A 13,984-nucleotide genomic window follows, 5' to 3' on the forward strand; every position below is an offset into this window, starting at 1 on the left:
GGCGTGGCTGTTGAGAGCCAGGTGTTGAGAGACGGGGTTGTCTGATGCGGTCATCTCCACGATGCTTAGGGCCCGCAAGCCGGTCTCTAGGAGGATTTACCATCGTACGTGGAGGGCCTATTTTGCCTGGTGCGAGGCTGGGGCCTGCTCTCCGCGCTTGTTTTCCATCAGCAGAATTCTTGCCTTTTTGCAGCGCGGAGTGGCTCAGGGGTTGGCCTTGAGCACGGTGAAGGGCCAGATCTCTGCCTGGACTGTTCTCTTCTAACGCCTTGGTTCGTACGTTCATTCAGGGGGTTACGCGTATTGCTCCCCCTGTCCGCTCGCCTCTGGCACCATGGGATCTGAACCTGGTGCTTTCGGTGCTGCAGGAATCTCCCTTTGAGCCTCTTCGGGACATTCCGCTCTTGTCCCTGTTCCAAAAGGTGGCCTTTTTGGTGGCCATCACTTCGGTTCGGAGGGTTTCTGAATTGGCTGCCTTGTCTTGCAAGTTGCCGTTTCTGGTCCTTCATAGGGATAAGGCGGTTCTCCGTCCTCAGCCGACCTTCCTGCCTAAGGTTGTGTCTGCTTTTCACTTAAATGAGGACATTGTTTTGCCGTCCTTGTGCCCAAAGCCGGTTCACAGGAAGGAACGGGCGCTGCATTGCTTAGATGTGGTGCGCGCTCTTTGTGTTTATCTGGATGCTACTGCTTCTTTCCGTGAGACGGATTCCTTGTTCGTCCTCACGGGTGGCCCTCGTAAGGGCCGGGCCGCGTCGGCGGCTACCGTTTCCCGTTGGATTCGGACTGTTGTCATACAGGCGTATGCCGTTAGGGGGCGGGAGCCCCCTTTTCCGGTCACTGCCCATTCTACTAGGGCTGTTGGCGCATCCTGGGCTTTTCGCCATGGTGCGTCTGTTTCTCAGGTTTGCAAGGCCGCTACTTGGTCTTCGGTTCACACCTTTTGTCAAATTTTACAAGCTGAATGTTTTGGCATCGGCGGATGCTGGTTTGGGGTGTAAGGTTTTGCAGGCGGCCCTTTGAGTGGTTTTGTTTTGGGTTGTTTGTTGTTGTTGTTTGGCCCATCCCTCATTGGTTTACTGCTTGGTGACGTCCCTACCTTTTCAGGATCTCCGATCTGTTGCCCTGTGTCCTTCAATGAACGGGAGAGAAAATAGGATTTTTGTACTCGCCGTAAAATCCTTTTCTCTCCGTTCATTGAAGGACACAGGCCCCGCCCTCTTTTTCTGGGTATGCACTCCTAACTGCTTGTTACTAACTGGAGACTTGTCAGCAGGTGGGGGGTTGTGCCACCAGCAGGGGCCGCCCCTAGGCTGTCTGTGTTTTTGTTATGTGCCTAGCGTCCTACTCCTGCAGGTGGCGATATACCCTACCTTTCAGGATCTCTGATCTGTTGCCCTGTGTCCTTCAATGAACGGAGAGAAAAGGATTTTACGGTGAGTACAAAAATCCTATTTTTCCCCCCCCCTTCTGGATAGAGTAATGTGAGGATATCCCTCCAAAGTGCAGGAAACCCCTGGTTGTCTATCCACATTGGAAGGTTTCCCTTGTATTCCTGTAAATTTTGGGATTTTCTTTAATTTTCACTCTTTGGTCAATCTCCCCAATTGTGGACATAGAAAGCCATAAAAACCTAAGGCGAGGTTGGGGTGAAGTGCCAGGTTTGGATCCTCCACCATTAGAAGTCGAAGTCCCTAATGAATCCAAATGGCTTAGAATCGGCTGCATTCTGCAAAATAGCATAGCTCTTGCCGCTATCGCAGGCATCCTTTCAGTGAATAATACACCAGTAATTGTTATGCCTGTTTTAAGCCCTGATGAAAGGGGGATTGTTTGGCCCCCAAAATGTGTTGGCTGACTTTTTTTGTTCTTCCAGTTGTCTTATATTGAATCAAGCTATTTCTGGACATAGAACAAATGTTTGGCACCTCATTTCTGGTTCAACTAGCCATAAAATCTAAGAGGTTCTTTAATCCCTCTTCGCTCTATCAAAAACTAAAATAGTCTTCAGCTTGCTTTCCTATCAGTAGTTTATGGTGGCTTTGGGTACCATTGTACATAGATACTTCGTTAAAGGAGAACTATGGGGTCAGGGCTTTTCCCCATAGTTCTCCTTTGGGTAACGGGAGGACACAAACTAGCGTCCTCCCGTTACCCTAAGCTCAGAAGTCTCATTGTCACAGGTCGGCTAGAACTGTGAGGTGAAAAGCACTCACCTCATAGTTCTCATTTTAAAGCAATGCTACATGTGAGTTTGCTGCAATTTTTACATATTTTTAAAGCACAACTCTGGGCTTTGATCCCTCTGGTCTTTTGCCTTCCTCGCCCCCACTAAGGCACCCCTGCAAAAAACAAAACAAAAGAAAAACATTTTTTGCAGGTGTCTTTGGTGCCTTTGCAGTGTCCTTCTGTAAGCTCAGGACAGGGGGGAGGAGGATACTGGGCTCACAAGAAATGAAAAAGGACCGGTGTTGGATCAGTGACTAGGTGAGTCTGGGGGGCACATTGTCAGATACTGGGTGAGTATAGCAGCTGGAGCTGTTTCTTATTTTTAAACTGCCTGGGGATCTACTGTAGATTTGTGGTTTTTGCCCAAACAGAAATTGGTCTGTGTTAACAGACTTTGAGCTTTTGTGTCGATGGCCAATAGCAAGTTGCATATGTATTCCACTTTGAGATCACTTTGAGACAAATCTGAGATTGTTCAGAGTTCAGTTAACCCACTTCTGACCTACAGTCGACCTTCTATGCATGAACCTACTTTAAACTGTTTCTGCATTTTCATTGACTTGTATGAGGAGAGAAACAGTTTTGTTGCAAGCAAAAGCTCATCAACCAAGGCCCTTTTACAGTTGCAGTGGGTGATTAAGAGTAAAGCTAAATAAAGGTGCTGGAGGTGTTCTTGTGGGGTGTTTTTTTTTTTTGGGTTTGTTTTTCATTTTCTTTCTGGTTTGCTTGAAAAACTAAATTTTACACCAGACAGATTTCTAATTTCTTTGGAAGTATGTAGCAAAACTGGTTTCTGTGGGTAACTGCTCTTTTGCTCCAGTTTTTGTAAATTGGCATACATATTTTTTTCCATGTTAATATCCAATGCTAGTGCTATCTAAGCATTGGTACATATGAAAATAGCATTTACAGTTTTTTGTTTTTTTGTTAATTTTTTTAGGAAATCTCTATTAGTAATTTGAGTGTATACTAATGTCTTTTCTTTTTGGCAGGATTCTCTTATTAGCAATTTACTGCGTTTGATCCAGACGATGAGGTGTCCACCAAAACCATCTACAAGTAAAGGTGTGTATAATATTTAACTCTGTGTGGCTTGTATTGCACAAACTTTAGAATGTGGACATTTCAGTTGCCATACTCTTACTCTTGTTTATAGGGTGGGTCTTCGTTGTTGGTGCTCGGTGTTCTTCCCATCCCCCTTTTCACCCACTCTGGCAGATTGGGGTACCCTCGACTCTGATGGGCATACCCCCCTGAGGTCTTCAGCCTACAACCCCATTCCTGCACATCTGGATTTTACTGGGACATTTACATTTCAGTTTTGCCTGGAGCACATCCTAACTTGAATCTGTTGCCAAGTAATGGCCATCACATTATTATAGAGATTTAAAGGGAACCTTTGGATTCAAATGTTTGAGGGGGCTGTAGCAGGTGGTGAAGATTCCCTAGAAAAGGATTCCATATGGAAATTCCTTAACTGCATAATAAAACAGATTTGTTACTAGAAGTCTTTAAACTGTAACTCCTGCAGAGATCTGCCCTAATTTTTATGCTGGTTCTTATTGTAATTGCAAAGATGTAATGAGGTGATGTAAAGCTTCATCATGGTGCAGTTCTGAAGTTTGAACTGACGTGTTGTGACCAGAACAAATAAAATGGAAGCTCTTATTTTAGTTGATTTTCTTATTTTTTAAATTATTGTTTCTATAAATGGTTAACATGGATGTGTTTTAAACTGTAATACAAATGTTACCTTCAAGATGCTCCTGAGATGGCTAAACAAAGAATAAAAGAAGGCCTGAAATTCTGGCATATATAAAATGTTTCTAATGTTTTTCCTTCAGTGCTAATAACAAAAGCCAAGGTTTTGTTTTGCATGACCTCTGCTGAGGTGAGATTAGCCAGTATTAATGTGACACTAAACTCAGGGATATATTCTTGAAAATACATTCAAGTACCTTAACTATTAACAAAAATGTGTCTTATTTGTGTATCACTCAGCGGTAGATCCTCAAATCATCTCTGATTTGGTGGTGAAACTGTCCTTTATTGTGGAGGGTGGCTACTTTTTGTTACCAATGCTCCCTGTCTGTGTGTTGTAAAGTAGTCACCACTCCAAGCTCACTCCTGTGATGGACTACAATCTCATGTTAGTTTACTAATTTGTATTGAGATTGTATTCCATCGCAGGAATGAGCTTGGAGTGGTGACTACTTTACAACACACACAGTGACCATGGGGAACAAAAGTAGCCACCCTCCAGAAGAAAGGACAGTGTCGCTATGAATTCAGAGGTGATTTGAGGATCTACGGCTGAGTGATACACAAATAAGATACATTTTTGATAATAGTTAAGGTACTTGAATTCATTTTTAAGATTTAACTCCTGAGTTTAGTGTTTTGTTTTTTACTCTGATCTTCCCATTCGACATTGAACAAATTCCTAGGCTTTTTGTTATGTGGTAAGCACTGGAGGAAACCCGGAACCGCATTTTCTCAAGGTAATGTATTTATTTTAGCATTTCACTCACTTTTATCAAATGATTTTTTAATACACAGAAACCGTTAAGATAAAAAACGAGAAAGAGAAGATAAGAGAATTATTTCCAGCACTTTGCAGACCAGACAATCCAGGTGCTCGAGTAAGTATATGACATTTGTGCTTCTAGTCTCTACGAGGTGACCTGTTTTTTGGCATGGTGTATTTTCCCGCAGTGAACTGAATTGCACTGGCGGCCCATGCGGCACACCATGCTGTTGCGCGGAAATCTGAATGGAGTGAACATTTTTATACTCTTGGTAAAGTAAAAAAAAAGAAAAAAAGTATAGTGTGATGTGCTGACACAGCACATTAATCTACCCCTTGCCAAACCACACAGACACTCGACAGCTCAGTTTTTGCGTGCACGAGCCCCTAAACTAATTGTACTAAATATATTTATTTTAAGTGTTTTCCCCTGATTGCTTGGCTCTGGTGACAGCACATGTGTGAGAAAGTATCTACCCTCCTTTTAAGGAACGTTATATGAATAATTATTTTCCAGTTTGTGGGTGGGGGCATAAGGTTTTCTGTTAAGAGATGAGGTTCTTTTATATGTGATACCCCTCTCCCAAACAGTTATGTAGCACAAGCTATACTTCCCGACTTGTCTTTACCTGGATTATGCAATTAAAAATACCATATTGGTTTGTATTGACCCGGTGAGAGATTCCTTTAAAATAGAATAGCCTGTTGCATCCACAACTATTGTTCCTAGTTTGTAAACGGTGATTTGTCATCTCAGAAAGAAATATTTGAAAGCAGGGATTTAGAAAGTGCTTCTGCTAGGCAGCCTACCATTGCTGTGATGTCAGTATGTCAAACTTAGGGGCATGGATTCAGTTCATGTCACTGGATCCCCACTTATCTTTTGCAAATGCAAAGTCACTCCTTCTAGCCCTTCACCACTGTGTAGATGGCTTAGTTGACATTGCTCATCTAGTTTCTAAGATGAGTGGCATCTCGGTTATTTTGCAGTGGACTCTGGCTAAAATGTTGGTCTACTGAACAGGCGTAAGTTGTGCTTATTTTGTATGCCTTTTGAGGGGGGATATCTTATTCGCACCTCTCAATAATAGAGGTGCACCGAAATGAAAATGTCAGGCCGAAACCCTAAATGTTTATTTTAACTTTAAAAAAGTTTATAAAAAATATATATATTTTTTTAAATTATTATTTATTTTTATTTATCAAATATTTTTACTTTTAGGGGCTTCGGAGAAATATTAGGGGTGTGAATAGACCCGTGATATTTACCTTTTAAAATAGAATAAGAGTTTGAGGACACAGTCCTCAATCTCTTCTGCAGCCCCTGTTAAAAATGAACAGGAATCCTCTGAATGTTCCTGTTCATTCATAACATGAGAACCAGGTATGTTTACTATAACCACAATCATGAATGAACAGGAGGTGATGTAGATCACTTCCCCTTCATAATTGAGGATATAGTAACCATACTATGTCCTCAATTATTTACAAACAGCTATCACTGATCACTGAGTCTTTGTACCGCTCTCCATCCTGACAGCTGTCACAGGAGGCTGAGCGAGTGTAGCTCAGCCTCCTGTGACAGCGCTAGCTGTCTCCGCCCACACACCGCTCTCCTCTGATTGTCACAAGAGGCTGAGAGGTGTTGGAGGAGAGACGCCGGCCGCTCACGGCGCTCTCCTCCCTTAGCGCTCGGACGCCTGTGACAGTTTCTCTCCTCCCAGCTGGGACACAGAGCAGCGCCCAGCGAGGAGGCGAGAAAGAATGCATGCACCGCTATACCGACGAGAAAATTGCACTTTCGGCATTCTGCCAAAAGTGCAATTTTCGGCTGATATATCGGTGCATCCCTACTTAATAATTTAACTAACTGGTTGCTGTCTGGCTGATTGTAAATAAACGGCTGGGCGGCAAGGGCAGGTGGACGGTTTCCCACGATCGGGAGTGGGAAAGTTTGACAAATCGATGCCTTTGATGCATACAAGCATTCGAGCTGCCATAGAGCTGCCTGATCACTTGTATGGTCCGGAAAGGGTGAGCCCTCCTTTGCCGCTAGCTATCCCGGGTTCTGCTGTCCTCTGGCGGGTCTCTGTGGCTGGATTGGAGGGAAGATTTGAATTGAGCGGGTAATTCCATTTTGTCAAGTTACTTGGGAAAGTACGTTTAATGTACATTGTACATTTTGGAGAGCGCTGCTGCCTGGCTACCACAATATGGCGCACAGTGGAATAGGGGCAGCACCCCACAGCCCATTTGCATGCAGATTGCGGGGGCAGTGTGGTTGGTGGTCATTTTTTTTTAAATAAAATAAAAAACAGGCTGCTATACAAGTGATCTGGGTGGCTGTACAGCTGCTCAGAACACTTGTATAAAACAAGCGGCGGCTTCTGCGCTGTACATTTAACACTGCTTGCTTGAAGCAGGGCTGAATGTGAAAAAAAAAAACCCGCTTGGCACCCGGAACTGCGAAATCCGCACCCATGTATATGCATGTACGACCGCACTGAAGTGGTTAAACACATTTCCTCTGATGGGCCTAAATGAAGACCTGGAAATAAGTGGAGCAAGGGGTGGTCCTGTATTTCATCCACACCCTTCATTCACAGAGTGCCTTGAAAGAACTTTTTTGAACAGACTAGGAAACAGGAGGGGGAGGGCGAATGGCGCTATCCTTCAGTCTTGCAACCTCTCATCCTTGCAGCACTGGACGATCCCCACAGAGGGGAGTATCTGGCATAAATGGAGGCAAGATTTTTAAAGTAACCAGCAGCCATCAAGACATGATACATGGCGGAACGGACTGGGGAGGGGGCGGGTACAGCTGGCTCTGCCTCTAGTTAGGCAGACAGAGCTGTCACTCACGCAGCTGGGGGCGGATCCAGACATAATATTCGGGATCTGCTTCAGCTGCGGCGTCTCAGTATACCGCGAGCTGTGTATACTGAGCTTAGGTTGACTAGTTTGTCCTCCCGTTACCCTAAGGAGAACTATGGGGAAAAGCCCTAACCCCATAGTTCTCCTTTTAAGCTTTTGTAAAAGCTTCTTTCTTTCAATAATTAATGAAAGAATGAAGACGTTTCATACAAATACCGGATCACTAAATAGCGATCCAGTATTTGACAGCTAAAGATAGCAGAGAGGTAGCAGAGTGAGTCACCTCTCTGCTATCCGTTTTGACCGCTCCATAGACTGGCCCAATGTTTATGAAGCTGTGTGATACATTTCAGGCACAGAGATGCATTGTGCCTGAATTGTATCACTTCTGATCGGCTGGGCACCATCAGAAACCTTAAAGGAGAACTATGGGGTCAGTGTTTTTCCCCATAGTTCTCCTTGGGGTAACGGGAGGACACAAACTAGCGTCCTCCCGTTACCCTAAGTTCAGTATACCGCGAGCTACAGCTCGCGGTATACTGAGACGCCGCACCTGGAGCGGATCCCGACGTAGCTGACGGGATCCGCCCAGCTGCGTGAGTGACAGCTGGCTCTGCCTATCTAGAGGCAGAGCCAGCTGTACCCGCCCCCTCCCCTGTCCTTTCCGCCAGTCAGCGCTGGCGGAGCGGGGAGAGGGGAATCCAGCCCCTCCCCCTGTCACGGCAGAGAGCCGTGACAGGATCGAGAGGTGAGGGAACCCGGTATGTGTTCCCTCACCTCCCGATCCACTGAGCCGACCTGTGACACTCATTGTCACAGGTTGGCTTAGAACTATGAGGTGAGTGGAAATCACTCATCTCATAGTTCTCCTTTAAGACCCTGTTCACACTGAGCGGTTTATCGCGCGATTTCCGCCTCAAAATCGCGCATATTTCCCCGTAATGTCGCTCAGTGTAGCTTGTCCAATGTATTTCAATGGAGCTGTTCACATCTCACAGCTCAATGTCGCCTGTAGCTCATCGCTCAAGCTTGTAGCGGATGTCGCGCGATTTGAACCCATAGACTCTGTCACGCAATTACCGGCGATATTGCGCGACATCGCGCTACGGAAGGTTCACTTTTGCACAGCAATATGGAAGTAAAGAATGATGTCACATCAAGACCGCTGCTGATTGGTTACAGCCCAATGTATCAGCGACGAAGTCCCTCCCAAAAGTTGCGCTACGCAGCGCAACAAAATGTGCACTGTTGCTCAATATCGCGCAATGTAGCTCAATGCCGCTCAGCACGAAATCGCGCGTAAAAACGCGATTCTCCATGTCGCTCAGTGTGAATGTGGTCTTAGTGAGATCTGATTCTGACATGCTGTCAGGATCAGTCTCTAAGGTTATTATTAGCTGTTCCTAAGTTTGAAGCAGCATAATAACCAAAACTTAAAAAGTTAATTTATCAAGCAGTCATAGTGATATAAACTGACAAAAAAAAAGTGTAAAATAAATTAAGAAAATAAAAATTATATATAAATATATTTTTTATACTATAATTATTATAAACAAATTCTAAAAAATAATAATCAAAACTTGTGAACAGTGTTTTAGTTTTTTCATCATTTTGTTTTATATTCTATTCGAACTAAGTGAGGCGTTAGGTACCCATTTTTGATATAATTATATAGCCCTATCTGTTCCCTATAAAAAACAATATATGTGTGGGTACATTTAGTACGAAAGTATAATACTGCCATGGAAGAATCACACAGCAAAAATTTAAAAACTGTGTCGGTCATTTACAAACAGAAACTTAAAACGAGCATGAAGGGGTTAAATCCTGATTCCTGGACACGTGTATGAATGGATGACTTAAAGGAATTTAAGGAATTTAAGTGAATGAGTTTGGTTATCTGATTCTGAGAGAAACGAATATTGAGATCCTGCTCCCATTTCCGGTACAAATTCTGTTGTGGGACTGATAAGTAGAGAATATAGGAATGAGATTGTGTGTTGAAGAGGGCACGATTGAATACATGCCCTCTCAAAAGTGGTGAGCAGCGGGAGAAAGTCGCAGCTGGCGATAGTAAGCTGAGAAAGTGGGACAATTGGATGCTTTTCCAGAACCCCTCTCCAGATGTTACGGAATCGGAAAGCAGGATACCTCTGGATGGCCAGGCACTGTCACGGACAAAATGCATGGCCCTGAAGTGATCGGATTGTAGAAGAGACCGAAAAGTAACATCTTCAATACCCGGAGAGATGCGTCACTGCACCAAATCGGTCAAGCAAAACAAATGACAAACGCACTCAACAATTCGTCACCAGCGATACAGTAAGGTGCACACGAAATGGGCTTTGAACAGTAAAACAGTAGAAAGGTATCATGGCACACTCACAAGCCAGCATGTAAAACAACTTGTCTCACCACTAAGGTTAATAGCGGCTTGACTGATTTGGTGGAGTGACGCATGGTGGTTCTCAGCTGCCATTGGGATGTGCGGGATCCCTTGTGTGTCCCTGTGCCTTTTTAAGGAGGTTGGGCTTCCTCCTGACAAACCTGCACCCAATTTGAAATCTTCTGCCCCCATGTGCTCCAAGATGGAGCGTGTATCCAAACCTCTGTTATTAACCTTAGTGGTGAGACAAGTTGTTTTACATGCTGGCTTGTGATTGTGCCATGATACCTTTCTACTGTTTTACTGTTCAAGCTGTGTAATATAAAAATATTGAAATTCCCGTGTGGCATATAAGGAGCCCCTCGTACTGGCCAGGCACATCCATACATATTAATATAGATGACCTCCCATACCTGGGCCCCCAATCCACTAACATCAGTAAATGAGAGGAGGAGCATGAGGAGGAATGGGTACAGATCGGGAACATCCCAGGTTTCCACCCAAACCCCCATGGGAGGTCCTAACACAAATAAGGTAGTATACCAAAAATTATACAGAAATTAAAACCATACATATGACACACAATGTTAGCAGGCAGAATGGTATCTGTTGGGGATCAAGACCCTCCCCACGACCAATCAGCCAGGAGAAGGATCCACTCCCCGAGAACCCCCTCAGTAGTCACTAAATGGTCATCAGTATTTAGAGATTGTCTAGCTCCCCAAACTTATGCAGGTGTGCAAGATCACCCAGGCTACAGAATACAATCTATTGAATGTAAGCTGAAGGGGCACGTCATGAGAATAAGGCAAGCAGCTGAGTAAAATCTCCAGACACTAAGCCCCCTGCAAACAGATCCCCATAGTCAGGGCTTGAAAAATTTGATGGTGTCTCACCAGTCAGTCAAAAATGTCACCAGTCAGCATGACCGGACTATAGCCTTGCAATTTATGTAAACAATATTTGGGGACAGAGAAAGCTTTCTTTTGGGAGTATATAATACTCCCAAAGTATATAATCACCACTGGGGGGGGGTGTGTTATATTTTTTGCTATATAATGAAAAAAGTACCATTTAAATGTAAAAAAACAAAAACAAAGTTTCCCTATGTTATGTGTTTAAAACATTTATTATTACCCATATTTTTAGTAAAACAATAAATCCCATAGGCGACAAAACGCTTTTACTGCTCATCAGTTTAGTGTTATCAGTGATTAATGGCTCTAAAATTATTGCTCTCACTCCGACGTTTGCGGCGATATTTAACATGAGTGGCACAATAGGCGCAATCCTCGTTTTCGCACGTAGGCGCACCCGACGCATATCTGCGTGTGTATGTGGGGGATGGGGACTTAAAAAAAATGTTTAAAAAAAAAAAACTTTTTATGCTTTTTTTTTTTGATTCATTAATTTCAGTATTACTTTTTTTTTTTTTACACAGCTTTATTGCTATTACATGGGGGGCTAAGAAGCACCATATGTAATAGCCAATTTACATGACAGGTCCTCCTTTTATTGAGACATTCGGGGTCTCCAAAACCCCTAATGTTACCTAGGGACCCCCAGAGAAGCTAATGAAGCAGAGATCTGCTTCATCAGCTTCTGTAGCTGGAGAGTGACACTGAATGCAGGAAGTGATGTAATCTACATCACTTCCTGCATTTGGGGACTGAGAGGAGATCAAAGGGAGTTTGTATACTGAACTCCCTTTTGATCTCCTGTCGCAAAGCCGTGCCGGTCCTGGCCGCATCGGGCAAAGCAGATCTCGGGACCGGCACGGCAGTGACAGCTGCTGCTAATACAAGTGTTTGGGCGTCTCTAGAGACGCCCGTTCGCTTGAATGTAAAGCTCCCAGCCGGCCGTGTAATTACAACGGCCGGCTGGGAAGCTGCTCGTCGGGCTCCACCATCCTCTTGTCGCAGATGAGTGGATTTTTCAAGCCCTGCCCATAGTGGAGAGTGCAAAAATGCATGCCCAAGAGACCACTGCACACCGGCGTGTCAGAGGAGATGGAAACAAAACTTTGAACATCAATGCCCAGTACTTATATGCCAGGGGACATATAAGTACATTAGGAGACCATAACTCGTACGGAGACTAAATCATAATGTATAACTTTCAAGGACAGTAGATAGAATTGAATAGCCAGAACCTCTCCACGACCACTTGGTCGGGAGCAGTATCGACTCCCCACTGATTCCTTCAAAAAATCCGGGCTGGCGGCACTAGGAACCCATCCGTGTGCAAAAAAACAAAAGGAGAAAAGTTGTCTAAATATAAAGACGTGTAAGTGTGTAGGATCTCCAAGGGCGCAGATCCCAAGCCTGCAATCTCAAGCCGATGGGGGGAAGGGGGGGCGGGGCATGACATGAACAGAAGGCAACCATCCAAGTGAAATCTCTAGGCACAAAGCTTCCTATAGAGATACCCCTATTGTGTAGAACGTAAAGATGTGGGCCCAAAAGATCACCGCGCACATGTATGGCACAATGAAGCAAAGCGCAAAACAGCAGTAGTCAATCCTGTCGGTCAACGTTCACAAGGTACCAAGTTTCCAGGAGGTGGACCAACTCTTCATGGAGTGGAACAGGGCCCCCGATATACACTGCCGGACGGGAGTTGTCTGAAATGAACTGGGGCAGATGGAGGTTGGCCCCGTAAACGGGTTTATTCCATGACTGAATCCAGAGAAGGGTGAAGCCACTTCGGTACAAAAAAAGTCAATCTCCAGAAAAGTGAACAGAGCAAGAAGGTCTGCAGGATTCTTCAGCATAAGTGGTATCTTGTTTCCGGATGATGAGATGAAATAGGCCCCATCTGTAAGTTGCACCCGATGTCCGGATCGCATCTAGGAGAGGTTTGAGCAAGCGTCTCATCTGTAGGGTGTGTCTGGAGAGGTCAGGATAAACTTGTATCGCAACTCCATCGAAGTTGAGAGGACCTTTGCACCAAGTCTGTCGCGTGATTTCTTACTTTACAGCAAAAAAAAATGTACTCTACAGATAACGTCTCTCGGTCAGGTAGAATCTTGTGATCTAGGGCCTAGAGACCTGTGGGCTCTGTCTTTCTCAATGGGGGTGTTGGGATTTTCCAAATAAGCATTGAAAATGTCTCGTACAGTAGCCACTAGGTTAGCCGAACCAGTGGACCCTGGCAATCCCCGCACAATTGCACTTAATACGAGCAATCCGGCATCTCTACAGGCCCCGGAACGCTTGTATCTAAACAGCAATCGGTGGCTGTTTCCATTGTTGACCGTTTTCCCCACTCGTGCACACGCTGGGCGCCGCGCAAGAGTGGGGGAAGGGAGGGGCGTCTTCAGACACTCACCCTCATCTACAAGGCTCCGTCCGGCCATTTAGGCATGGCCAATGGGGCGGTAGGTGGTTAATGAATTAACTTAATTTCCCTTTTATGTACAATTTCTTATGTTGCTGCTATTTTAACTTTATTGTATGTTTAGCATCCTGCTTAATAGGGTGTTTTAACTTTTATTAGAGTAGTTTAGTGTTACTTTACCATTGCCACAGCAGTGCTATATACACCATAGCACATCCTTTCCAATTCAGGCTTTATAAAGAGCTACATACCTCGAAACACATTGACCTCGACCACCAACTTGGAAACATTTTTCACTCTTTCCCTAGAGTTGCTCTAAGGTGATTGTTATTACCGCTTGCTGGAGATGTTTGTAACGTGTCCCGTCTTTGGAGTTAATTGTCCGAACCAAAAAACTGGGGGGTTTTTGTGCGTTTTTTAATGTGCGTTTTACAGGTTTTTTTCTGTTCATAGGCTAGAGTGTTTAACCCTTTCGCTGCCAAGGACGTATGGCATACGGACCTACAAAAGTGCTTCCAGCCCAGCTGGCCAGGTCAGTATGCCATACGGACCTGGCATTTACAGTTCTACTATAAGCTGATGGTCGCTTTAGCGACCATCAGCTTATAGTATAACTGTTCAGCAGACTGTCC

At 44.5% G+C, this 13,984-nt stretch overlaps 1 protein-coding gene across 3 annotated transcripts in view; it reads left to right on the plus strand.

The window, feature by feature from the left end:
* The window catches only part of DHX8 (DEAH-box helicase 8), a 103,427-nt gene that overhangs the window by 10,079 nt on the left and 79,364 nt on the right, over positions 1-13,984 (plus strand). For all 3 annotated transcript variants that reach the window (XM_018572421.1, XM_018572419.1, XM_018572422.1), the window contains exons 3-4: positions 3,219-3,291; positions 4,786-4,868. In XM_018572421.1, the coding sequence (XP_018427923.1) occupies positions 3,219-3,291; positions 4,786-4,868 (156 nt within the window). The remainder of the gene's footprint in view (positions 1-3,218; positions 3,292-4,785; positions 4,869-13,984) is intronic.

Source organism: Nanorana parkeri, unplaced genomic scaffold (genome assembly GCF_000935625.1).
Source record: "Nanorana parkeri isolate BGI_ZX_2015 unplaced genomic scaffold, ASM93562v1 scaffold2024, whole genome shotgun sequence".
Classification (NCBI taxonomy): domain Eukaryota; kingdom Metazoa; phylum Chordata; class Amphibia; order Anura; family Dicroglossidae; genus Nanorana; species Nanorana parkeri.